Source organism: Lygodium microphyllum, chromosome 7 (assembly GCF_053477565.2).
Source record: "Lygodium microphyllum isolate KBCC chromosome 7, Lygodium_microphyllum_v1.1.10, whole genome shotgun sequence".
Taxonomy (NCBI): domain Eukaryota; kingdom Viridiplantae; phylum Streptophyta; class Polypodiopsida; order Schizaeales; family Lygodiaceae; genus Lygodium; species Lygodium microphyllum.
In genome coordinates this window covers 132,159,286-132,187,281 of record NC_141141.1, presented here as the reverse complement: position 1 = coordinate 132,187,281, position 27,996 = coordinate 132,159,286, and the positions used below count along the sequence as shown (strand labels likewise).

At 42.9% G+C, this 27,996-nt stretch overlaps 1 protein-coding gene across 1 annotated transcript in view; it reads left to right on the top strand.

The window, feature by feature from the left end:
* The window catches only part of LOC148033971 (double-stranded DNA-binding family protein), a 59,479-nt gene that overhangs the window by 30,915 nt on the left and 568 nt on the right, over nucleotides 1-27,996 (top strand). The window contains exons 5-6 of the mRNA XM_087681952.1: nucleotides 13,535-13,626; nucleotides 13,709-13,780. Of these exons, the coding sequence (XP_087538078.1) occupies nucleotides 13,535-13,626; nucleotides 13,709-13,780 (164 nt within the window). The remainder of the gene's footprint in view (nucleotides 1-13,534; nucleotides 13,627-13,708; nucleotides 13,781-27,996) is intronic.

Sequence of the window (27,996 nt, the reverse complement as noted above, 5' to 3'; positions counted from 1 at the left end):
CAAATGGAAAACCTAAAGCTAAGAAGCCTAAAGGATAGGGTAGCTTGTGGGCCCGAATTGTTAGCCTAATGATGTGGACAGGTGTAAATGCAGCCTTTGGGGCTGGCAATTACTGCGAGATGATGTGGACAGGTTGCAATGGAGGTGCCTCCAGTGAACACAACAATTTACACTATTTGGATTGGTTGCTTCAAGCTGGACAATGACTTGCTGCACTACAGACTGAGGTATCTGCTAGGGGAGGGGTGTACACAACGGTGGATGTAGGCAGCAGCTTGTGGAGAATTTGCTGAACAAGAACAGAGTAAGTGGTTGGGTAGCCTCCTATTTATAGATATGGATTCTCCCGAAAGTTTGGGTTTGTGCTTATAGAACATTGAGACTTTGATAATTTTGAGTTTTGGAGCTGTTTTAAAATAATTAGTTAAGGTGTAACTGGTAATTCACCTTGTTTAACTTCTAATTTACCTTCTTTACCTTCTCGGGCCCAAAATTGGAATCCAAGGTGGATTGCAAGTATATCTCAGCCCATCATACCTTAGGTGTCCCACCCCAAGGTAGCCAGGGTATCTATCTAGGGATGCATGCATAGTTGCACTCATACGTAGTACGAACTGGTTCATACTATACGGTTCGTACCGTACCGTACCGTACGAATTCGTACAAATTTTTTGGTTTTTTTGGGGGTTTTTTTTGGTTTTTTTTTTTCGTGATTGTTGTTGTTGTTGGTGGTTTGGGTTGTTGACTATTGTTGTTGTTGTTGTTGTGGTGGTGGTGATTTTGTAGCCTTGATCGATCAACCAAGAAAGGGGATGGAAGCTTGATTAGACTCCTCATACATGTTTTGTTATGATTTATCCTAGAGCCAAAGGCCATACATAAGGTATTCAAGCAGTTCCATATGTTTCTAATTGATGTCCCATCATTTTTCACAATATGTTAGTGTCATCAATAAATAAATTCAGCACCATTTGAGAATCATCAAGTAGCTTAATCCTGTTGATTTTACCTTTGTTCACAGCTCATTTTGCACCACCCAACCCAAAGCATTAGTACACATTGCTAATAAAACTAGGCCAGAGGATAGCTTGGCCTAATGTACCTTCTGAGAGTACACGAATTAGTGAATGTACCATCGGTAGCTACTTTAGCCTTAGCAATGCCAAACAAAACCATAACAAAATTCATAAATCTTTTACCAAAACCTTTGGTGGTTCATTGGTTTGTTTGGTAATTGTTGGTCTCACAGGTCATTTTGGCCTCTTGTAGATGTTAATAAAGCATCTCATATCATTTTATCTCTCTCTCTCTCTCTCTCTCTCACCTCTCCCTCTCTCTCAACCTTCTCTCTCTCAAGCATACATGCCTCTTATTTGTATGATCATTCATGTATGATGTATCCACTCCTATGTATGTACTCTTAAGTTGTAGTGCATGTTGCGCATGCGGCATATGCCATAGAGGTTTTGGCGTGTTACCCTCAAGTATTTATCTTATATATTCCAATAGCATTGCTATTTAAACTTTAAACATCTGTTCTATCATCTATAGTTCAAAATAATGAAGTTAATTTTTTTTTCGGTACTAATATCGTACCGTACCTTATAAAATCTTAAGGTACCATTTAGTACCGTACTTTTCGTACCTGACAACTATGGATGCATGATGGTTGCCCAAGAACCTATCAAGACTACAGAGGCAATGGTTATCTTACCTTGGGAGCCCAAAGGGCCACCCCAGATAAGCCAAGGGGTTTGGATAAAGGGTACTCATTGGCAGCTTAGTAGTCTATTAGGACATGCAAAGACGATGAAATTGCTTTGAACTATCTTATCTTCTTTTTCTTTTCTTGTTTCTTTTTTAAAAAAAATGATCAAGTATTTGTGCCCATAGGGGAAAAGAGGGGTGGTTAGATGATAGATTCAACATCACATAACAAAAAGACCATCTATCCTTACCACACATTTGGGGTGATGAGGAAATATTGTTAGCAGTTTTGTCAGCTCATGAGTGAGTCTGTGTATTAGTATTTGTGGGTCAGACATTGCAGGATGCTTTAGGTATTTTTTATGGTCATCATTTTGATCATCCATGGCATTTTTTGCTGGCTGACTGTTTATTTATGCTGGTCGACTTGTTATTTTGTTGGCATTATTTTATGCCTATATATTCGGCTCCTTCCTTAGTCTATATCATCATCCACTTGCAAATTCTTAGTGCAAGTCTTATTGGAGAGAGGGAGCTGGTGCCAGTGCCCACATATCTAGCGAGTCACTGTTATACGCAATTGTTTCATGTTTGGTACATGGATTTCATTTCGTGAGCATATCTCTGAGTTCTCCTTTTGTATTGTTCTTTCGTTTTCCTTTGTTTTCTCTTTTCTCTTGTGTTGTGCAATCTATTACAGCAGTCTTCTGTGCTTCCAACGCTTCACCCACTTTTGACACGGAATCAAAGCGTCCTTGTTCGAGCTCCGGGTGCTGTTTTCTATTGTGGACAGTCTGCCCTCACACCTTCTTGCTGCTGGTCAGCCTCCTACTATGTGCTGCAGCCCAAGCGACTTGTCCCTGCTACAAATCGGCCTGATTTTCTACCCAAGAAGCCTGCATTTTATCTCAGCTATTTGCATTTTTGATTTTTTGCATTATTTTAATGCTGATGACTGCATTTAATACTTTGCATGTCTGCATTTTGACTTTTAGGTGTTGCGTTTTCAGCATTGGATGCTTCTATAGGTTTGGCAACAATATTTTCAGTTGAAAGCACCGTTTTTTGACTTTTTTCATCCTGATTATCTCCGGTTTTGCAGTCATTTTCTGATCAACTTCTCTCTACATTGCATGTGGACTCTTGACCGTGCAGTCTTTGTCGTGTTTATTTATACTCTCTCTCTATTCGTTATCTTCTCTTCCTATCCTCTTTAGATGGCTCCTCCTTGCTATTCTAGTGATGACAAACTTCATGACCTGAGCGTCCTCAACTTCCCATTCCTCTTCTTGATGATTGGGACTAGGACAACCATGAGGAAGCTCTACTTACATGGGATTCCAATGATGCCCGTGCGTATTTTGCTCCTCGAATGTATCTTTAGAGAGGTTCTACCGGCGGTCACATCACGCAAGTCAACTTCAATGGTATGGGCGAAGCTTTAGATGTTGTACGAGGCTCCATTGACTATGCATGCTATGACTCTCTATGGGCAATTCCAACAAATGAAGTTTGAGCCAGAGGATACTACCTAGTCATTCTTACTTCGTGTTACATAGGTATAGGATTAGCTTTGGCATATACAGTCTGTGCTTCAAGAAGCTCATCTTGTTGGGACCGTGCTTTACAATCTCCCATCAGAGTTTGATGGAGTAGCCAATGCTTTGTGGCTTGAGACATCATCAACGCTAGTGAACTTTACCTGTATGTTCTTGATGCTACTTGAGCATGATGCGTCTTTGTGGTTATAGGGGAGGCTTCCATCCTAGCATGGTGGCCAAGATGAGACAGCTGTAGCTTTAGAGAGAGGGGAATTAGGAATAGAAAGAAGTTGAAGGTTTGATGCTATCACTATGGTAAGAAGGGATATTTGCACAAGGATTATAAGGAGTTAGTGGCTTCACGGAAGGAGAAGAAGAAAAAGCAGGATATGGACTCCTCCGACGAGTCACTCTCCTTTGACTTCAACTTGGATCCTCTAGCCAAGGTGAAGGCCAAGGTGTGGAAAGAGTTCTTTTCTCTAGATTGAGGGAAGGGTTTGGTAGCCCCTTTTTTTTATGCCTTCTAGTAGAGGTGACGTGGTCATCCCTCACGACTCTCCAATGCCAGAGAGGGAGTGTGAGAGGGTGGTAAGTGTTGAGCTAAAAATGCATTAGCTTTACTTAAACAGCCCCAAATCTTGCTTAATTAATGAAGAAACTTAGTTTATTTAAAAGAAACGTGATCCTAGAGAGTGTGTGTGTCCCATAAGCACAAACCCAGTTGGGAGGGTCCAAATTTTCTATAAATAAGTATATTGCCCTCTATTCAGTAAAACAATCTCGTTTTTGCAGATTTTAGGTGTTTCAGCTTGTTGCCCACACCCCGTTCACAGAGGCCCATTGTTGTCTCCATTAGTTGTCGCTTGATTTCCAGCCCTCTTCACGCAGTTTGGAGCTAATCCCAACCAGGCGACTATTGTTCTTGCGTAGGCTTGCTGCTGTATAGTTTGCCACGTCATCACAGCCCTGTGTTTGCTTTTTGCAGGCTGTCGCCTAGCTGCTCCAACTGTCGATTGGTAGTTTTCTCTCTCCTACAGCTGTCGTCCAACTCTTGCCAGCTGTCGCCAGGTTGTGCAGCTTGTGTTTGACATATTTTCTGTGTCCTTTGAAGTTTGCTGTCGCCAATTTTAGCAGCATGCGTTTGGCTGTTTTCTCTCTCATCAGCTTGCGTTTACTGCATATTCTCTCTCCTTACTGCGGTCTGCTTCAGATCTAGCTTCTCACTGCTGCGTTTGCTGGTATTCGACATCCGGAGGCTGCCTTGTTGCAATTCAGGATCCGTTCAGAGTACGACACATTTGCCAACTCATTACCCCTGCCCTGATCCTTGAGATACAGGAGTTCGAGGTTTAGTATTCATTCACTGCATAGTGTGTTTGTTGTATGAGCATTGTATATTCAGCAGTTATATCACCTTAGTTATTTTTTTGTGTTCATTGTCTCTGAGTTACCCTAATCCTAACTGAGTTCTTTTATCAGTCTGTGCTTTGTCTTATGATTGTTATTTGTGTGTGTCAGAGTATTTCTTTATAGTGATTTGGGGATACAGGTGCATAGGGTCTAGAGAGGGACTTTCTTGATGCATCAGTTAAACTCTAGAAGGTTTTGGAATTGTGGAGTTGGGATTGACATCTAGAATCATGATGGGTTGTATAATGACAGAGAGTGGGGTTGGCTCCTAGTCCAAGCTTGCATGAGGAGACAGATAGTGGTTTGGCTGAAGGCAAAGGCTTTATGGTCAGGTATGTTTAGAGGCATTGTTGATAGGATGGTCATATATGCTATTGTGAAGCATTATTGATAGACATAGAGAGTTGCTATGATTCTTATCTATTTTTAGGTTTTGTTACAATTAATATCAACATCAAGTTCTCTTTGAGGCACCTTGTGTCAAAAGATGACGTACCAGCGAGACAATAGGGTTTGCGGGGAGGAACACGGAGTGAACTCCGCAAACATGGAGAAGTGAAGAGAAGAGAGAAGAAACTCTGATGAATGGAATGATGGAGTTTTAAATCATGGAGTGAATGTGATACAAGGGAACAAGGGTGTCATAGCACAAGGAAGATGATGAAGACAGCCACGAACCATGAACCGCAATGTCCTCCTCAAGGGGTGTGAGGGTAGTGGAGAAGGTGAAGAGAAGAGGTGACGGACTGAATGAATCAGCTGTAAGGAATGAATGAGAGAGTGACCTATAAATAGGCATAGTCAATCTTGGATGGTGCCCCTTTTTGGGGCTGCGAATCCTAAATGCAAAATGCAGAAACGCAAAAAATGCAAACTGCGGGTGAAGGGTTTCTCAACACCCCCTCTCAGGCCCAAAAAGGGGAACAAGAGAAGAGTGAGGTGGAGATGCAATGCTACATACGCTGAAGAATGTGTATGTAGCAGGTGCCACTTGGACAGTGTTCCTTGTGGGATAATTGTTCACTTGCCCAAGCACCCTAGTACAAAGATGATGAAAACATGCAATACATAGGAGGAATGTTGGACTTTGTGTGGTGCCGAGAACCATAAGGATATGCCCGTACTCGATCTCGGGAGGTGGCTCCATATTGACCAAGTGACGAAGAAGAGCCACCCTGTAATCTGAGAATACCACCTGAAAGGAGACCTTTGAAGATAGTTAGGAGATTGGATGAGCTATAGAACCGAAACTCAACCTCGAGAGAGAAGCCACTAGCTCCATGACTCCATGCTGGAAGGAATACGAAGGCCTAGCTACCAAGTCATTGTTGAAGACCCAAGGGTCCCGATCTAGGTAGACCCTCTAGATCCTGGGTATCGGTAGAAGAGATGACCGGTCGAAGACAACCACCCCAAGAAAGTAGAGGATGAGTGAAGAACTTCATGTGGAGTAGGTTCCCCCTCTGAGGTGGGAGGTGGAGGGGCCCCCGCTGAAGTCAAAGAAGTAGATGTCCCCTTTGAGGGTAAAGAAATAATATCCCCCCCTGAATCCCCCTCTGAAGTAGATAGGGAATCCAAAAACTCATGGATCACGGACTCCGAAATGTCTGATGACGAAGGAAGTGCCACCGGTCGTGCGGAAGAAGGTATCTCGGGTGCCGAAGAGCTCCCAGAGATAGCCTCTCGAACCCGAGTAGTCGAGGGTGGGAAAGGGTGGGGCTCAAAATGAGCAAGAAGTGGGCAACAGTCGCTGTCTCTCAGTTGAGCGGATTGGGTAGTCGAAGAGGAGGAAGGAGTCGAGCAACCATTGTGGAGCGGACTGACGAGGAGATGGTATCAAACAATCACTGTCTCTCGAAATCAGCTCCGAATAGTGTGTGATAGGCTGGAAACAGGCGCCAAACTGTTGTAGATAGCAATGGCCAGCTTGGACCGCGATGTCCTCTGCATTTAGAGTGTGGGAAGCAAGCTGAAATACTTGAAATCTGCAAAAACGAGATTTTGATATAGCGGAAGAAGAAGAGAAGTGGATGCCGAACCCGCCACCGGTCTTTGCCTTCACTGGAGTGGAGGATCTTTGCCGCTATTTGAGCAGATCTAGCTCTGATACCATGTCAAAAGATGACGTACCAGCGAGACAGTAGGGTTTGCGGGGAGGAACACGGAGTGAACTCGGCAAACATGGAGAAGAGAAGAGAAGAGAGAAGAAACTCTGATGAATGGAATGATGAAGTTCTGAATCATGGAGTGAATGTGATACAAGGGAACAAGGGTGCCGTAGCACAAGGAAGATGATGAGGCATAGTTATTCTAGGATGGCGCCTCTTTTTGGGGCTGCAAACCCTAAGCGCAAACCCTAAATGCAAACCCTAAATGCAAAACGCAGAAACGCAAAAATGCAAACTGCGTGTGAAGGGTGAAGGGTTTCTCAACACCTTGGTGGTGGCTTGATCATCCGTTGCTTGGGTATCCTATTTTGGTGGTCTTTGTTGTATAGACTAGATGAGTCATTATCATTGTATCATTGTATTGTATCAAATCACCTCACCCATGATTTGAGAGAGGGTGTTAGCAATTTAATTAGTTCATGAGGGAGCACTGTATTAGTATTTGTGGACTAAGCACTATAGGATCTTTTAGGTATTTTTGATGTTCTTCGTTTTGATGATTTATGGCATTTATTGGTGGGTGAGTGTGTATGTATGTTGACGGACATGTTATTTTGTTGGCATTATTTTATGCCTAGCTATTCCGCTCCCTCTTCCTCACTTGGTATCATCATCCACTTGTAGATTCTCAGTGCAGGTCTTGTTGGAGAGAGGGAGCCGGTGGCAGTGAGTTTGTTATACACGATTGTCTTGTGTTTGGTATATGGATTTCATTTCTTGATCATATCTTTGAGTTCTCCTTTATAGTGTTCTTTCGTTTGCTTTCTATTTTCTCTTCTCTTGTGTTGTGCAATCTATTACAACAGTCTTCTACGCTTCCATTGTTGCAATCACTTTTGACAAATATACGGAGGTATGTGGCATTTGCTGCCATAGAAATACTACCATGGAGATTGCCATATGAGCTTCCTCCATGAATATGGTGGATCCAAGTTGACCACTCTTTGATGAAGGAAAAGGGAAAGTATGTATAAATGCAAGGGGATTTTCATCCTTGGATGGGTGCTTGCCAAAAGACATGTTTTTCACTCATCCAAAGCACTCCGTTCACAAAAACACAATGCCAGCGCATGATTTTATGCAAAGTGTCATGCTCAAACAAAATCCTATGCAATGGCACCACTTGGATAGTGCCCTCATGTTCACTTGCCCAATGGCCCTTTTACAATCATGATCATCAAGGTGCTAAGGATAATGATACAAAGTATACCGTGTAACACGAGAAAAGAGAAAAGAGAAACATTGCAAAGAAAAGAGGAACATTGCACAAAGTACTCAAGTAGAAAGAGATGCTTGAGAAATGGAATGCATATGCCAAGATATGAGACAATATAGAAACAACGTGAGTTACCAGCTATGTGGGCACTAGCATTGGCTCACTCTTTGCATTGGTACTTGCTATGGAAGTATGCAGATGAGCAATTGACACAAGAGGAGGAAGCTTGAATATATAGGCATGAAATAATGCCAAATATGCATCATGCCGGCCAATTGAATAAAATAACAATAAACAGGCTGGCCAACATAAAATGACCAAAACCTCATAAATGAGGCACCTGAAAAATATCTAAAATACTCTAATGTGCCTAGTCCACCGTCACATACATAGACTCACACATGAAGTGACATATCTGCTAACACCCTCTCTTAGATCATGGGATATTGTACAATACAATATACAATGATAATGACCCATCACAATTCATAGAACAATGACCATAAGACAGGACCATGGATATCCAAGTAGTGAGCACACAAGTCACTATCAAGGTTCCTTAGAGAGAACTGGATGTCGATGTCGATCATATCGACTTCCGAAAACAAAGAAGAATCATTATAGCTCTCTATGTCTGTGAACAATACCTATAAAGTAGCACATGTGACCATCTTGTCATCAATGCCGCAATGAATAAATTACCATGGTTAGCCTTTGACCGCTAAAGTGTCCCCGCATGTGAACTTGGACTTGGAGCCAATCCCCCTTCTGAAAACAGCTCAGAATGAACTTGGATGTCAATCCTAGCTCCAAGATTTCAAAACCTGCCAAGTTTTAGATGATGTGCTAGGGTAACCCGTTTGTGGATCTTGTGCACCTGTATGAAAGTATAGATGAGGTCGAACCACCCCATCTCACCACCCTGTAACACTCCCTCTTTGGCACTGGAGAGTTGTGAGAATGACCTGCATTACCCGTACTAGCAAGTTGGAAGGGAGGCCCTTGCAATCTGTGTCGGAACTGCATGGATGGAGCCTAAATCTAGACTTGTAGATGATGAAGACTCGCCAAGAGAGTCATCACTCTTTGTCATTGTCCGCTCCTCCTTTCACAAAGCTGCTAATGTCTTGTAGTCCTTCTAGAGATGTTCCTTCTTGCCACAATAATAATATTGAGACTGCTTCTTCCATATGTCATCCCCCTCTAAATCTAGTGTAAAATATTACACGGCGCAGCGAACAGAATCTGAGAAAGAGATAGAGAGTACACAACAGATAAGAGGAGAATCAGTAAAATTCTTTAACTCCAAACAACTGATACAAAGATGGCTCTGTCCACCCGTGCGCTTCCACTGAGTGAAGCTTAGATGGCGATCTAGACAGAAGATAGGTGAAGAGCTTAAGGCTAGCTGGAACAACAACTCTGACTGGGTGAAAGATGAGTGTCAGATGGCTGCGAAGGGGTTTAGCTTTTATAGCCCGCGAAGGTCGTTAGGTCGGCCTGCTGACCGACCTACCATATGAGCCTCCACTAGTCGGCCAGGGAATATTCCAGGGAATATTCCCTTTACCATCGGGCCGGGGGCGCTGCCCCCGGACCCCCGCCAGGGGGGCCGCTGGCCCCCCTGGGACCCCCCAGCCAGGGGCCGCTTCCGCGGCCCCCGGACCCCACAATAGGGGCCCCTTTTAACTCCCTTACTACGCAACTCAATGCAATGTGCCTCGAGTTGCTACCAGCTTAACCACTCTGTCTAACCCAAAGATTAGACCCACAATGGTCACCTTTTTGCCATCCGGTCACGTAGACCTCATCTGATATACAAGTCAGGACTCCACCAATGTCCGGGCTCACACTTGGCTTCTCCTCATAATGGGGGCCTTACAACTTTGAGCACCATGGATCATTGGTAGTACCTAATGAGGGTGGGGCATTGATCATATCTAACATCTAGAACATTTGGAGCACCAAGAGAGAGCATCCTCAATGAAACCTAGGTCTGAACACAAGAAGTCTTCAACATAACACCCGTAGATGAGTAACCAATGTGTGCATGTTGAGCATCAATATGAAAAGGCAGAGGAGCCATGATGAGGGAGATACAGAGAAGATGAGTAGAGGCAAGGGATCTTGAGGGATACAGATGTGCCAACAAAAATAGACTCACAATAGTTTTAAGAGTTCAAGCAATAAAGAAAGTACATAGAGAAAGGATCAACAATAACGAGTGTAGTGAGAAGGGTTATTTGATGTGTGAATGTTTGAACCTAATATGAGGATGCCAATCGGGTCTAGGCCTTTGGGGCAATACAGATACGTTGTACATGCACGAGCACATAATTTGTACATCTCAATAAGAGAGATGAGAAGGCTCTGGTGTTGAGCTGATTCTTGGGTCGCTTCAACTTCGGGATCCATCGTAGGTCAATGATGAGGGACTATGATGAACTCCTATAGGTCAAAAGTATGGAGGATGCATTCAACATGACTTGACTGGAGAGAGTAATTTGTCTCATCCAGCTTTTTGGAACTGGGGAGAGGGTAGGATGTGTACGTGAATAGGTGGTACCATAGTTGCCAATGATGGACTTGAAGCCACTGGAAGGGGAATAGGGAGAGGATGATATGAAGGTGGTGGGGGGGGGAACCTGGTCATGGTTCGCTTGTCAATCCACATCATGGCCTTGGTGGTCTTTACGATTATCCTCATGGTCATGGCAGTACTAGGTAGGAAGGCTAGTCTTCTTCGGTCTTGGTTGTTACTTATGCAATCACATGGTCCTAGGAATAATACTGGTGTACCATCTATGTCCTTCAAAAATACCTGCCAACAATAAAAAATGGAAATGCTGCTGCTGCTGCTGATGAAAACGATCTGAAAAAGATGATGGCAGCCTGCAAGGGTCCTGCCTGGCTGCTGTATGGCAGATCTGTGATCAGAAACGGGTCCAACCAAGGCAGAATGTCAAAATGCTACTGCAAGAAGACATGTGGCTGCAAAACTCAAAGTGTAGGGTGAGCTGGGACAGAAAATGCAGCTTGCAAAGGGCTGGTTCTGATCAATGCACCATGCGGGGCACCCAATCTGGTCAAATGCAGGCTGGTCAGCACTCCAATGGTGACGTCCAGCAGTCTGATGTGGCTGCCAGCACAATGATGGTGCCGGCCAGCAAACTGTAGCACAAAGGGAGGCTTCTCTTTGATGAACTGTGCAGTGGAAAGGAACACGAACACAGAGTAAATAGAGAAGCAGGAGACCACAAGAATGCAGTGAAACTGAAGGAACAAAACTGACAGAAGCTGAAGTACACAGCTACACCAGTCAGTTTCTATACGGAGCACGGAGTGTCAATGAGGGTGTGAGATGAAGGTGTGAGGATGAAGACAAAATGGTGAGGAGGGCTGGCAGACTGACTGATAGTGGAGGGAAGCTCTAATTAGGCAATCATACTGAAAATGGCAAACCTGCATGTAACGCAGGTTGGACATGTTGTAAACGCTGTAAATGCCAGATAAAATGGACTTTATGCTGCTTACCTGCCTGATAATGTCGATCTTGCCTATGGCAACAACTGCTTGCCCAGAAATGAGGAAAACAAGCTACTTGGCATAAAATGTTGACCTTCACCTAAAATGTGTGGGAAAAAGTGCATATAAAAATACACTGTTGGAGCTCCAATGTCCTCGTTTGACTTGGACTAAGGCTGACAGGCAGGATATGACCATAGATGACACACATGAGTGCTAACAGAAATGGCAAAATAACACATTTAGAATGCAAATATTCAGAGTTCTTTTAAGAGAATTGTGTTTTTCCCTTGGAGTGAAACGGGGACGAAAAACGTTGCATACTGAAATGTATCGTTAGTGAAACATGTCTTGCGTTGCACTCTTGGTAAAATGCGCAATTCTGTGTACATCTATGCACTTTCTTGATCACAATTTTACTCAGGGTTGAAACACTTTGTATCACTTAGGGTTGATTGTTTCTTTCATGATTTTTAGAAGTTTGATTGTGACCCCATTCTCTATCTGTATGTGGATAACGGAAGGGTAACTTTCCTCCTCCTCTATGTAGAACTTATTAGTAGTGAGAGCCACATTGAGCACATTGCTCATTCAAAGAGGTTGCTTCATTAGGAGTTTGAGATAATAGAATTGGACTTCCTTCACTTCTTCCTTGTTCTAGAGGTAATTCAGTCAGCTTAGGGATCTTCATTCCACAACAATGGTATCTATCAAAGTCCTTTCAGTTTTTAATATGGCTGATTATCACAAATTTTTTCACACAGGGTTGCCTAGTTCACACTATCTCAGCAAGTTCATGGTCAGTTGGCGGACCACTAATAGTCAGTGTATTGGGCCACTAATTTGTCTCATTCATACTTGGCGAGTCTTCCTTTGCCAATGGCAGAATTAGTGTGCATAGACCTCTCCTAGCTCAGTAGCATGCAGCTTTGCTTGTTCTCTTTTACATGCAAGGTTGCACCTGCACTTATGGGATTGTGTATGGAGAGGGGATCACTTCTACTGGTTGGATTGATTGAAAAGGGTGCAAATGATGTTCACAACCATAGGTCCACTTCACAAAATTTTGATTAGTTTTGGATTAGGTGCTACTTTTAGAGTAGTAAAAAGCAACCCACACTTGTTCTTTTTTTATAAGGGGTATGAGTCGAGGGCTGCTTGTATATCTGCCAAGGTGGTGGTTTGATTGGGGAGATTGCTTGCTGAGATTAGCTTTCCACAGTTGCAGGTGAGCTTGAATTGTTGGGACAACTAGAGTTGCTTGGCCATTGGCAAGAACTTAACTGGCTGTCCCATGCTTGCACAAAGCACACAGAGATGCAACTCCTTTGCCCTGAAGCACATCCTTCATAGGGAGCTGCAAATCTACTGCATCGGTGTTTAGGCTCGCGCAGTGGGTGCTACAGTAGTATGGTCCTTGTGAACCCTATCTATAAATCAGTGGAGCAATGCCCTCCAATCTATCTATAATCAAGGCATTGGTTGGTTGTTGGCCACCCGTCCGTCTTTTCCACAAGGGCATCCCTCTCTGGAGTTTTGCATCATATGATAGGGAGCCTGTCATTTTGAAAGCAGCTTTTTTGCTCACATGCCTAATATTTGTGCATTCCGGTTTGTATTCAGCTCATTGGTGCCTTGCTTTCTTCCCCATTTTGAGTTTTGTGGTGGCCCAAATTTTTCACAGAAGGGATGTGTGGGGCAGATACCTCTACTATCTTGACAGAGAAATAGGTGCAAACATCTCTGAATATTAATTTCTCTGAGTAGTGGAATAGTGGAACATGAATAGGTCAAGGCTATACTTTTGAATAAACTTTCTTCTTTGTGGAAAACAAAGAAAAGCTGATATTACTAAGACACGTTTAATCTTTGACCAAAAGTGATGCAGTTTTTGTTTTGCTTATTTAAAAGGATGTTTACTCTATGCATGGTTTTGAGGAACTTATTGTGTTTTGAGTGCATGTTAGTATCAAGAATTGCGTTGGTTAAACCTGAGAAAGCTAGAGGTGTTGAGGATCTTCTCTTGAGAAGTGCTCAGATGGGTCAGATCACGGAAAAGGTGGGAGCTATTAGTGTTTGCAAAAAGCACCTTGTTTTCTGGGAACTTCTATTTGGAAGTAATATTGGGTCTGACTATGCAGGTTTCAGAAGAAAGACTGATTGCACTTCTAGAGCAGATAAATGAGCAGACACACAAAGCACCAAAAGTCACGGTGAGTGCTCACTTAAATAGTCTAGTGATGAAGTGATATGCACTGTCTATCCATTAAAAGGTTGCATTGTCATTTGATTTTAATAACTGCATGTGCAATATCAGAGTGATGGCTGACTCTTACAGACAACTAGTTAATATGCTTACTTTTTATAAGAGCAAAAGCCTTTGTAAGTAGATCTTGAATGTGAGATTTGCAATAGACTTTGTGAATAGATGAATGTGTGAGAAATTTGCAGGACCAGGTACTTTATGTGATTGATATTTTGTATGGTTTGGTGTCTATTAACTGTCATTTATTCTTGGATGTGGTAGCACAATCTATGTGCTTTGAAAAGCATCTGATAGCAGGTGTGAAGCTCAGACTTGGTAAATAGGGAGTTTCTACTGTGTATTCAGCTGTTATTTAAAATATTGCATCCCCATCTACATCATGCATCAAGATTTGTGTGTGTAATCAGAGCTGAGAGATATATTGTGTTGCTTTGTGTGAACAATTTCTTAAGATGTGGTTCTCGTTGAGTGTCACATGTTACCATCTATGTGTGAACATACTCTAGGTGGTTTATACAAGGGTGTCAACCTAGGTGGTACAAATCTTGGGCCTTAGCCTTTAGAAAGGCAGGCCGAGGGGCCTTGTACTTTGTATTTAGCTCCTCTTTCTCATTTGTCAAGACTTTATCGAATCTTTTCCCTCTTCTTGAACATACTTGAAGTGTGCATGGGCATTTTTCAGCATAATGGTATAAGAGTGAGACCACTCCAGGAGAATACCAGATCCATCTGTCCAGCTCTGCCACAGCTACTACCGGGCTTAGTCCATCACATGCTTGCAATTGATTCTAAATGCTCAAAGTTCCACGTGCACACGTGTTGACACAAGTTTGCAGTTAAGTTCCACGTGCACACATGACACAAGTTTGCAAATTATCAGATAGGCCTTCCAAATGCCTCAACAAGTTTGCAGTTAAGTTGCCCTGATATTAACCTCAAAAAGATGCATTACATATTAAATCTTCATTAGCTCATTAAAACAGCCCTAAAAGTCAAACTTTACCAAAGTTTTTGTGTCTCATAAGCAAACTTCAAACTTTGGGAGGATCCACATCTATAGTAGGAGGCTTGCCATTTCACTCAGTTCACCCCTTATCTTGCAGATTTCAGCTATCAGCTCTCCTTTGAATGGCTGTCCAGTCTTCACAACTGCTGCCACAACATCATCACATCATCAGCATCAGGTGACTTGATATCAGCTGCCACCAGCCACTTGATGCCTCATAATAGGCTGCGTTTGCTGCACATTGCTGACATCATCAGCCTGTCGCCCTAATTGCTGCCTTGCTGACTACATTTATGAATCCTACAGGTGGCCCTGCATCAGATTTCCCTCCTCCAGCTGTCCCCCCGCTCTTGCTTCTTGCTAGGATCAGTTGCCATTACTTTTGGGTGGTTACATTGTTGTGTTACCAATTCCAGCCCTAGAGACTGCTGCGTTTTGGTTTCCAGCCTGTTGCTCCTCCACTTTCAGCATCGTTTCACCTTGGGATTTGTCTCCAGTGGATGTCACTATTTGATTACTCCCTCAGCCTGGTCCTCAGATTAATGTAGCTTGTGTGATTTTAGTGCTGATGGATGCATTTGAAAGGCCTATCTGATAATTTGCAGCTCTCATCTCTCTCATTACAGGAGCCATGAGTTTGCTACATCCTATTCTCCTAATTTTTGTTGTAGATTTTACAGGTTTCAACTATACAGATGTGTTTACAGAATGCATGGGAGTTAGGGCAGTAGCCAATCCTCTCATCTTGGCATGAGGAATCAACGAGACATGTAACGTGCCCGCCTATTGGCTGTCCAAGCACGTTTTTAGCGGTCCATCGAGAGACGAGTCTAAGCAATGCCGCTCGGCACTCCCATGGAATGTCACGGGGTTTGTTGCCTAGGGTTTCTCGAGTCCACCTTGCAACAGAACTCTGCGGCCGAACCCACTAGGATCGACTTGAAACTTGAGTCCCTGACAACATTCTAGCGTTGAGTTCTGGATATCCTACTTTACGCAGAGATACCCAATTCGAAGCAGATCCATGTCGCACTTGGTTCAAAGAGAATGGGAAGTGAGAGGGATGCGCCGCTTATTCTCTCTGTCCGTAGGGCATAGTCTCATTCTCGTCCCCTAAAACGGCATGAATCGGGTTCTAACCTAGCAATGCCTAAAGGTCGAACGACGATAAAACCTTGTGAGAAGCCTCCCAGTTCTTTGGGACCACCCTATCATAGGACAGACCCGTTGGAGGTTTTACCCACCCGCTTCCCTTGATACCTTTAGTTTTTTAATTAGGTCCTATTACATTTATGTGTGACATTCAAAATCAGTTTCTTTAATTAGGCCTTTTAGGGAACGAGGTTTGTTTGTGTAATTTATGGCACAGATACAAATACAAAGCAAGCAGCCCTTTTGACAAGAAAGTTCCTTAGCTTATCTTCAAGTTAATCTTTGTCTCCTATCCATACAGGAGAAATTATATATTCCCTTCTGCCTAGCAGAAGTACCTGGTCCAAATCACATGGCACCATAATTTTCATCCTTTATCTAGAATAGGATCCTCCAATGCCTCAGACGTTGGGCTCACGACAGTCTTCAACTCCTCTCCGAACGGGCAAAGGGTGTCCCGAGCTCTATCTAACCCCAAGCAACCTAGGAGTGAGACACAACTTCTGTGGTTGGCCTTTTCACCAATCAACCTTTGGCCCGTGAATCGAGTAGTGCCCTTCTTGGGTTGAAACGCGGCGTGACCTTGGAGATGATCCACCCACGCAAAAATATCATTTCCTTAATTAATCCAATTAAGAGTCAAACACAATCAAGGTAATCAGCCCTAATATCATTTTCCAAGAATACCTTTCTTTATCCCCATGGTAACTTGTTAATACAAACTCCTGCCATGAATTTTCCAGCAATCACAAGCACTTGGAATAATCATCCAAACCACAATCCAACAATCAGTTTAATGCAAAAGCATTTAGAACATTGTTTGGTCAACCAACAAAAGCAATGATATTCTTTTTCAAACGTTGGAAGAATAGTCCTGATAAACTTTCCATTCGCATATTTGCTCTCCCCCTTGGGATCAAGAGTGATACCATGGAGAATTTTAACTTGACTTTATTTTCCTTTCAATGAATGCGAGAAAAAATTGTAACGGTGTAAGACTATCTTATAATGTAAAATAATTCCCAAATTATTGTGCGAGTTGTATTCAACTCATGGTTTGGCCGCACAAGGTAAACTCTTTAATCGTTATTCAATGCGAAACCTTCATAAGATAGATGTAAGGCTTTTAGTGCAAGATCCTTTCATGTGCCATTGATGTATGTTTCATTTAATCTTTCCTGTATATGTACTATCTATGTGCATAAACCTCAAGGTAACCTTATACGCTTTTCTTGCTACATATGATTTTGTCGCGTAGCACTATGATGCAATGATTGTATTTGGGTACAAGGATTTGTGCGAACCTCAATGCGCCATATGCATAAATCTATGCAAGGTCATCTATGGTTGCGGAAAAAATTAACATGCGATCCCCTAGGAGTTCGTTAACTATCGAAAAATAAATTCAAGCTAGTTGTTAAAATGAATTCATGTGTATACCTATGTCTCAATGAATAGTGGAGATGGCAATTAGTACCTGGATATTCGGATATGAATTATCCATACTCGACATTGTATTCGTATTAGCAGAAACGCCTTGGGCCGATGGCTCCATTGTTGGATGCGGGATTACCATTGGTGCATGTCTCCCTCCGTTTGGGGGCCATACTTTCGGCTTATAAATCTCTCTCTCTCTCTCTCTCTCTCTCTCTCTCTCTCTCGTTGAAGAGATAGTGTGCCGGGGTGACTCTCCTCTATCGCGAAAGAGGGGTTAATCTCGTGGGAAAAGGGGAATAAATCTGCGGGGAAGGGAAGGAGTGTGTGATCACCCTGTAAGGGAAGGAGAATCTTCTTTGGAAGGTCCTTTCCCCCCCCCCCCCCCTCTCTCTCTCTCTCTCGCCCAAGGGGGGGGGGGGGGACGGGCGTTTGGCCACGTGGCCTCCCCCTCCATCGACATCATCGTCAACCGCTCCATCTTCATCACCATCTACTCCTTGTCCACATCAACGGCTTCCTCCTCCAGTCCTTCGTCGGCATCATCATCTCCTTCTTTCCTCCCCCCATGTCATCCTTGACTCCTTCCTCCCATTGTCGTCTTCTTCCCTTCTTTTCCCCCTCACCACCTGTTCAGCGATGCGGGGAGGGGGGGGGGGGAGGTAAAAAAAGTTTGAATTAGTTTTAATAAAAATTAGGGGGGGAGGGTTGTTCCTACACGGGTGGGGAGGGATATTACAGGACATGGGAGTCAAGGCAGCAGCCAATCCTCTCATCTTGGCATGAGGAATCAATTTCACAGTTCTAGAACTACATTACCAGCAGGTATTGCTGCTGTTTTTGACCTAAACGTTTTGAGGAGAGGCTATAATAGCAATATAGGCTGAGACCATCTTTTCTTCTCTGAGATATCAGACATCATGCACTTTCTGGACTTCTCATAGTTCTGTAGCGAGAAATCCCTTGTGAGAGGAATAGTGCAAGGATTCATGGGAATTGTGCAGGACATATATCCAAGAAAATGCTTTGTGAACTTGAGTTTAAATTTGGTAGGCTAAAGCGTTCTTGTGGACGCATGAGAAGTTCAGAGTTCGTAAGAGACCAACAATGAAGGTGACATAATCATGGAGCACTTGTGTATCAGTTGTGTCACAAGAAATTGCTAGAAATTAACAATTTGTAACTATTTTGGAGCAATATTTAAGATGTTTCATCCTGAATATGAAGTCAGTTGCAACAGGTTGCTGGAGGCTCTTTGGTTTGGGAGTTGCTTGGCAACCTGTACTACATTTTGTACCAAGTTAGTGTAAATGAAATTACTTTCTGATAACAAGTATATTTCAATCAGCCAGCTGGTGGGAGCGAGAAATATGGGATACGTTTGGTCTATATCCATCTAATTATTTTGATTCTTGGTGTATACCAACTGATTAGGGGTTTGAGGACCATTCATTGCGAAAAGATTTTCCTTTTGAGTGTCCAAATATAATGGAAAGGGCAGCAAGCATTGGGGCCAACAAGTTTCACGAGTTGAATAAGAGCACTTAAGCTCTAGTTATATTTGGATTTCAGTAGCTGATTTACTGTTTTGGTGAATTAAGTAGTTGCTTAGTTAAGGTTCATTGCCTTTGATTTACTGTTTTGGTGAATTAAGTAGTTGCTTAGTTAAGGTTCATTGCCTTTTGAGATATCAAAAGACAGCTCCACAGTTTTGTCATTGTGACCTGACCATCTACTTAAGGAGGGGAGTTTGTGGTTCTGTTGAGGAGCAAATACATGCATTTTAGCTTGCTATGATTTGGTTGCAGCAAGGTGTATACCCGTTGAAAACAGTAAACAACAAAGAAAAAACAAGGAAAATGTCTCACAACAAAGGGAAAACAATGAAAATCTCTTACAATTGTAGTCATGAAGTGATGAATGGGAATAATGAGCATGCAACTTATTCTTAGGCACCAATGCAAGTACAAGATGTTCGGAAAGCAGATTCAATGTTTAGGGCACAGTTGGTAAACGCTGTCAGTACATCAGAACAATTGATTCAACAACCTTCGTTTGTTGATTTTACATTGTCTATTCCTGATCACAAAGGAAAGAAAGGAAAGAAGGTTCATTTTCATTCTACATTGCTACATGAATGGTGAAGCTCATGCATATTCATCTCAGTTAAAGACATTGAATTCACATTAATAATGATGGATGTACATGGACCTACAACTTAGCAGTTTGTTCTTCCACAATGCATAATGGCAGTATGCTTCTAATAGACTAGGAAACAACTCCTTAGCCATCTACACACCCAAGTTACTTTGGGGGTGGTTTAGTGTTTCAAGCAATGGATTTCAAAACACGCGCCAATGTTGGCATGCAAAATACAGCTGGTTTTCAGCTGCATGTGCAAGGTGTTTATGGGAATTCTCATGGGGCATTGTGGCCCGAAATGCATAATGTCAAGGATGGTAACATTAGCATGCAACCATGTATGTGAATTGGAATGCATGTTTTATCAAGAGGCCCTACATGTAAATTGACATATGCAAATGCAGCAACGACATAATTTGGGCCATCGGTTTTTGTAGCTACTAGTTTATGATGATTTGACACCTTTGGGCAAGGTCAAAGATTTGGTGATAATTTATTCGAGCATTCGAAAATGTGCAAGGCAGCCATAATTATTGAAAAGAAAACTTTGTTTGCTGCAAATAAATGCTTTGTGTATAAACAAGAGGGGTATATGGCATACGAATGTCCACAATGCCAATCCAATGAAAATTTTGATTCGAAAAGGAATCAAAAAGGCAAGAAACCTAAACCATCAACTGATTGGTACCTAATCTTGTTGGGAAACTGCCAAATGGAGATGCTACAAAGTTATGTCATGCATTGGGCATAGTGAGGGATTATTATGCTTTTTAAAAAAAATCTAGATGCTTGCACCAACTTTATTTCTCCAGAATTGGTAAATAAGTCAGGAGTTCTTAATGATGAGATGGAACCTATGGTGAGGCTAGTTTGACTTGTCCTAGACATGCAAAGCCAGCCACCCCTATCATTGGAAAGATCCATATTCATTTGTAGATATATGTGAACAACGAGGATTTACAGACATTTGATAGATTATTGGGCATCCCCTGATGTCGTTGTGTTCTTGCTATGATGAATGTGTACAATAGGAAGATTGCTCTTATGCATAGAGTAGGAATGCAATGTGTCTTGAATGCTAAGCTTAAGGGAGAGTCAACTCCATCTTATATTTGCTTCAACTCTCTCTTCAATAATGTGTTGTTTGGAAGATGATGATAGTAAGAAGAATGTCCCCCTCAACAATCTACTGAAAGAAGTAGAATTTAGTGAGATTGTGACAACTCTTAAAGTGGCTAGGGAAATGAAGTATAAAGAGATAGTTGCCATTCTCTTGGATGACGAATGATGCACCAAAAACATAGATATAGTCCCTAAAGCTTTCTACACCAAGATCCACTGTCAAAATATATATATGGCAAATGTATTGGTCACATAGTTGACCAATGCTACAAAAGGACAAGTAGCAGGATGACCAACATGTACATAGTGGCTGCTCACTCCATATTAGATAGTGATAGTGACCTAGAAGAGCCATCCACTATACCCAACTAGGCTCTTATGTTAGATTTATTTATCCTCGTGTGTGAACACACATTATTGGGTGTAAAAGTGTGTGTTTAGGTGTGAACACCTTTCATGCCACTTAGTATTAAATAAGGGTCAAAAGTGTAGGTGGATACCTCAACCTATATATTTAGGCCCTATACATTGATCAACAGCTATCACTATCAATCTATCTTTCAATTTGTGTGTACTTGCAAGAGTTCACGCACGTACGCACGCACGCACACACACACACACACACACACTCTCTCTCTCTCTCTCTCTCTCTCTCTCTCTCACCTCCATGGAGTTTCATCTGCCATAGCGTGCTAGCCACACACGTGAGCTCCATACCCAACATCTTATTGTTTCTATTCAATCATTCTCTTTAGGCAACGATGGATAAGAAGCTTTTAAATATGCATTTTAACCAAAATTACTTTAAAAAATCAAAATGTATTTGGAATTATACTGACCATCCTCCGCCATGCATTAAGAGCTTTTCAACACTTATGTTGTATGTGTGGGGTACTTTATTCGAGCTTTTATATGAAAATATCTTTTTTTTTTCTTTATGATTTAACTAGGAGTATTTGGCCTCTGATCATGCTTCATGTGCCTTTGAACCATAGTGGTGTGTGATCAGCCTCTAAGCCGTGCACATACACCTCTGAATGAAAGCCATCTCAAATTTGGATGAACGTTGTCCAGTGCCCCTCCCCCCTGCTTGACGAATGCTGCTGCCTTGTGATAGTTGGAATGCCACTGCTATCCTCTCGCCCTACCCCCTTATGCCACCTCCTTTTGCCACACCTAGCCATCCTCTTGCTATAGCTAGGATGTTGCTCCATTCGCCCCCTCCTCCACATGCTATCCTATAGGGCATTGCTCTTACCCAACCTCCTCCTCACCAACCCAGCTCCCCCACATGGACACGTTGCCAACATGTGCTCGGTAGCTAGGCACACCTTGTTCCCATATGCACCTCCTTCCCACTTTTTTGCCCCCATTACCACACACACCACTGTACATAAACCCCTCTCCTCCCCCCCCCCAAAATAAAATAAATAAATAAATAAATAAAATCCACAAAATCCCCAAACTTCCTTGCAAGCTAGTTGAACCAAACACTTGTAGCTACCTCAATCTTGACAACCTTCCCTTCGTAACTCTGAACCTAAATCCTTAGTGAAGATCTGCAATGGAAACCTCTGGTCCAATGCCCCGAGCACTTTGTCAGTGCCCCCTCCCTATTACATGCCTTGCATATCACTCTCACTAATGAACAACTACTTCTTAGCGCCATGGAAAGGGAATTGGAGGAGACAACGATCTTTGGTCAGGTGGTAGGACACTCTCCCTCAAGGGCACAACTTTGTGATTGTCTTCTTTCCACCTTGCAAATTGGCATTGTAGAAATTGCGGAGGCAATGCTGATGGGTTAGGGTATCTTTATGGTCCCGACCCACCTCAATGGATGCAACTTTAGTTTGTTGGTAGCTTTCCCATACTTTACGAAAGGCGTCTTTACATGGTCCCATGGTACAACAGCTTCAACTACTGAGAGCTTTGTGCTGCGCAATAGATTCCCTCGTTATCTGGTCCCTCCATGAAAGGCATCATTTACATGGTCCCATGGTGCAACGGCTTCATTACTGAGAGCTTTGTGCTCCACAACAGATTCCCTCGTTATTTGTCACCCTGTTATTCCCGCAAGCGTGGATCTAACAATTGGTAGTTGATGTTGGGTGCCTTAGCATAGTCCTTTCCTCTATAATATGGTGATTACATAATACAAATATGGTAATGAAATATACCAAAAGAATACAAGTTTTTAGAGATTGAAGCGAATAGGTACACCTCTAGACAATAGATTATTGTGATAGGGCAGGTTGTTTAGTGCTTGTGATGATGCCATGGTTTTAGGCAGGAAGTTATGGAGTGTACTTGCTTTGGTGCTAAAGCGACACAATAGGTGGATGATGATGAGGGATTCACGAGGGTCCAATGATGCCAGAGGGGCAGAGATCGGGGTCAATTCTCAGGGATAACCCCAACCGCATTACAATTAGCCTTGGTGCCAAGAGGAGCAGTTGGACGATTTGAAACAACCACTACAGTATGACCCCGAGTGCATGTTATGGGTTTGCTAGATCAAATACATCATGTTGGAGACTCCAAGCCTCAACCACAAGGGTTATAGAAGAAGTGAGAGCTCAAAAAACACCTCATGGCATTTATACCCTCGAGGAGGGAATTCTGTTTGTAGGCAAGAGATTGTACACATCCTCAGTAATGTGGAATTGAAGAAGGTCATACTACGTGAAGTGCATGATGGGAAATTAGGGGGGCATAAAGGACAAAGCAAGACACTTGAAGCACTCCAAAAATAGCTCTTTTGGCCAAACATGAAGGAAGAAGTCCTAGACTATGTCAAGATTTGTCCTACTTGCCAACTAGTAAAGGCACCATGCTCCAAGCCAGCAGGATAACTTCAACCAATGCCGATACCTAGCCGGCCATGGGACGTCGTTAGCATGGATTTTATTGTGGAACTCCCAGAATCCCATAGCTATACCATCATCTTTATAGTGGTGGACTATTTCTCCAAGCAAGCCCACTTCACACCTGCTAAGCCACCATTGAATGCTAAGGAGGTAGCCCGCCTTATCTTCACGCATGTGTTCAAGTTGCATGGCTTACCTTTAGCCATCGTCTCAGACAGAGATGGTCAATTCATGAGTGACATGTGGAAGGAACTCTTTAAGACTTTGGAAACACATTTAAGATTCTCATCATCCTTCCACCTCGAGACAAATGGGCAAACAAAGAGAGTGAACCAAGGCATTGAACACTATCTCAGGAGCTATGCGTGGGTGGACCAAAAAGATTGGGCCTTGTACACTATAATAGCTCAATCCACTCAGCAACGACTTACACACCCTTTGAGTTAGCCATAGGGAAATAAGTCATCACACCCCTAGCCTTAGCCTCAGGAGTTGCCAAAGCTGAAGATCAAGATGCAAAAAAATTCTTGAAGAAATGGAGAGACCAAAATGAAGCCGCTTAGTAGAGTTTGAAAAAGAGCAAAATCGCCATGATCGAATAGGCCAACAAGAAGCGTAAGGCGGTCCTCTTTACCAAAGGAGACATAGTCCTCATCAGCTCCAAGCATATGTCCTTTCCAAAGAATATGAGCCCCAAATTCAATCACCAGTACTATGAACCCTATTGCATCACTCAGGTCTTGAATGAAGTGACATACAAGCTCGACCTGCTAGAAATCATTTGCGTCCATAATGCTTTTCATACACGCCTTCAGTGCAGGTCTACCTCGACAACCAATGGGGGTGGCACGTTCCGCTACTTCTCTCCAACGACCCCTTCGAAGTAGAAGCATTCCTTTGGCGCCGAGAACACAAAGCATACCCCACCAAGTGGAAAGGGCGTCCTCTCAAAGAAGCATGTGGCAATGAGGCCTTCGCCACTTGGCTCAAGGAGAATCCCAACAATTCTTCCAATGCACCTTGAGTCATCACTTGACTTACCATAGGCCCGGTAACGCCTCCACTCCTCAAATGTAATTGAGTCGAGGGTGGATCGGCATGGTGCCAAGAATAAAACAAGCAACAAAGGAGTCTAGATGGGCAAAAATTGACCAACTTGAAACGAAAAGTTGTGTTAAGATCCCAACGTCGTAGTGCGGCAGACACTGGTTAGCTTAGAAGAAGTTGTGCTAAGACCTTGGAATCATCCAATAAACTCTACCCTTCGATTTGCTGAGGACAGCAATCCATTATGTAGGGGTTAGTGTAAGGGCTTTGTAGCTATATCGTGGCGTTGCTACCAGAAACACCTATATAGCGAGTAGCAGTGACTTTGAGCCCTGCTTGGTTTCCACTCTACGTATGATTCCCTATACTCAATGGTGAACCCTCATAGTGCAACATCATACCTTGCTTTCACATATTGTGTTACCTTGCTTCCGAAAAAAAAAAAAACACTCGTGCACATTAACAAACCACCCACCCCCACCAGTGTGCCTCTCACCCCACCCCTCGTCCTTTGGATACATCTTCCCCCTCGCCCCAAAACCCACGACACCTCCTTCTGTCCCTTCATCAACCTTATCTTTCCAGCCGTAGCCTTCTTGTTAGCTCTCCTCATTTTTTGTAGCCGAGCAACACCCCCCCGCAACTAGTTTTGTGACATTGTCAAGCCGCCACACTTTCCTCTAGAGGCAAAGCTTCTTCCATAGGAGTTCTTTGTAGTGGCCTATGGTCCTACATAGAGTGGCTTGCTAGGTAGAGTTTTTGCTCCCCCTAGAGGTGGAGGTCTTTGTGGTGTGCGAATTGAGGGGTGGTAAATCCCACCTATTTGCACCACCAGATGGGCCAAACTACGCCTTCTTCCCTCAGACGTTTCACTTTGGGGCCTAGTCAAGAGCTCTAGTGGAGGAGGTTGTAAGGAACCACGTAGCAAACCATGTCCTTGTGGTTGGGAGAGGAATGGCTAGCATTATCAGCATAGTAGTAGTCGGGATGTAGGATGGACATCTATTGGCAGCGTGGGTTAGAAGCCCCACACCTTAGCATCATCTTCCGAGCCCCCCCCTCAATGGATCATATTGGGATATGATTAAGTGGCCACTTGCTCAAGTTGCTTCATTCTATTAGATCTCAAAGTCTCCTCTCTTGGCTTGGCTTGTGGTTGGGAGAGGCATGGCTAGCATTATCAGCATAGTAGTAGTCGGGATGTAGGATGGACATCTACTGGCAGCATGGGTTAGAAGCCCCACACCTTAGCATCATCTTCTGAGCGCCCCCCCCCCCCCCCCCCCAATGGATCATATTGATGGATCTGATCAAGTGGCTACGTGCTCAAGTTGCCTGATTCTATCAGATCTCAGAGTCTCCTCTCTTGGCTTGGCTCATGGATGCCTTGGTTGTACAGCTGGGAGTGTCTACTCCCCTTGTATGCCACATGTCCACCATGGGGGAATGGAGCTTATTCTCTAGGCTTGCGGCAAAGCGCATATGAAAGCCCCATTGTTCCTCCTCTTAAGCTTCCCGCCAAATAGGACTGTTCGGCAACTACTAGCTGCCTTTTGTACGACTTAGCATTAAATAAGGGTCAAAGGTGTAGGTGGATACTTCAGCCTATATGTTCAGGCTTTATCAATTGTACTTTAAACAATCATCTTATTATCCTTCATCTACCTTGTTATTTCACCTTTGATGTACGTGCAAGTTCTCTCTCCCTCTCTCTCTCTCTCTCTGCAAATAAAAACATATCCACATCATGAAGTTGCATCCACCATAGCCTGCTGGTCTTCTTTTGGGCACCACACCCAACAACTATGTGGCTATTTGCAGCTCTCATCTGTCTCATTGCAGCGGCCACGAGTTTGCTGCAACTTTTTCTACATTACTAGCAGGTATAAGTACTCTTTTTGACCTAAAACTCTTCAGGACAGGTTACAACAGCACTACAAGCTAATATCCTCTATTCTTCTTTGACATCTTGGATATTGTGCACTCTCTTGGACGTTGTGCAGCTGTAATTGGGTGTTTGGGATCTCAATGCCTTCATTATACATCATACAACAAAAGTGATATCTATGAAAGTTATGAGAAATTCAGTCCATAAGCAGCATTCCATGCAAAACATCAGGTAGTTCTAAAGATATCATATGTTCACCAAGCTTTGTGCTTTTCATGCTATTGCTAGGAGATGAGTCTGATGTCCAGTCCCTGTATATTTGTTGATATAGCTTGTGTTGTGTCTCACGTGTAGGTTGGATCCTAGGTGGGCAGTTCATTTTCTAGAAAAGGGCCATCTAGGTCTTCTACCGTATATGTCAAGGTAGTTCTAGGATAAAGCAATTATTTTTCCTCGCACTGCACATAGGATTAGGAATGGCATGTAGATGAAATATAGATCAATATTTTGCAGTCTGTTTATATCAATATTCCAAGTACCTCTAGAGTTAGGGGTTTACTAGGCAACCCCTTGACAAACTTTGTCATTGCTACATTGCAGAGAGGTTTTAGCGAGAAAGACCAAGTAGTGGCAAATTAGACATGTCCATTGCAAAGATAAGCCTCTTTTCCATAGGACTTGCATACATGTTTCTTGCTATGTCCTTAGTCACCCTAGGATCCAAAGGAGGTATCTTCTATATGTATGTATCTTTATCCTATGTTTACAATTGTGTTGGGTGTCTACATATGTCACTTTCATGCAAATAGTACACATGAAGTCCATCAAAAAAAGGTGAGGCAGCAGACTCAAGCTAGTAGGTGTGATTCTTTGCCTCTTCAAAGAGGGGCCTTGTAAGTAGGTGTGACCCTGTCGCCTATGCAAAGATGGGCCTTGTAAGTTGTACCTTGTATTTGATTCTTCTTTCTTATCAAGTAATATCTCTTCCCTTTGCTTGAACACATCTGAAATGTGCACATCCTCTAGGATAAGCAGGCCAATAAGAGGCAAACTCCAATAGGATGCATGTGGCTCTTGGTACTATGGTACTTTTTGGGGAAAACATACTGCTGGGTCATTTCCACGTGGTCCATACAGTAAAGGGGAAGCCACCATCTAATCGGTCTAATCACACTACATAGCTAAGCATAAGTCCTTACTGCAGGTTTATCTTCATCAGTAGGACATGCATTGTATTGCTTATGATGTTCAATGTGATAATAAAGTTTGTGTGCTCAAGAAGAATGTGCTGTAGCCTGTACGACACGTTTTTGACCAGTTCTTTATTTAATGAGTCATGCTGTAGCCTGTATGACAGGTTGTTGACCGGTTCTTTATTTAATGGGTCATGCATGACTCTGCATGTTTGATAATTTACAATTAGTGTGTACAACTGTCAACAATTCAGTTAATTTAAGTGCACAAAATTTGTATGCACCAGTATGAGAATAATGGTCCCATGT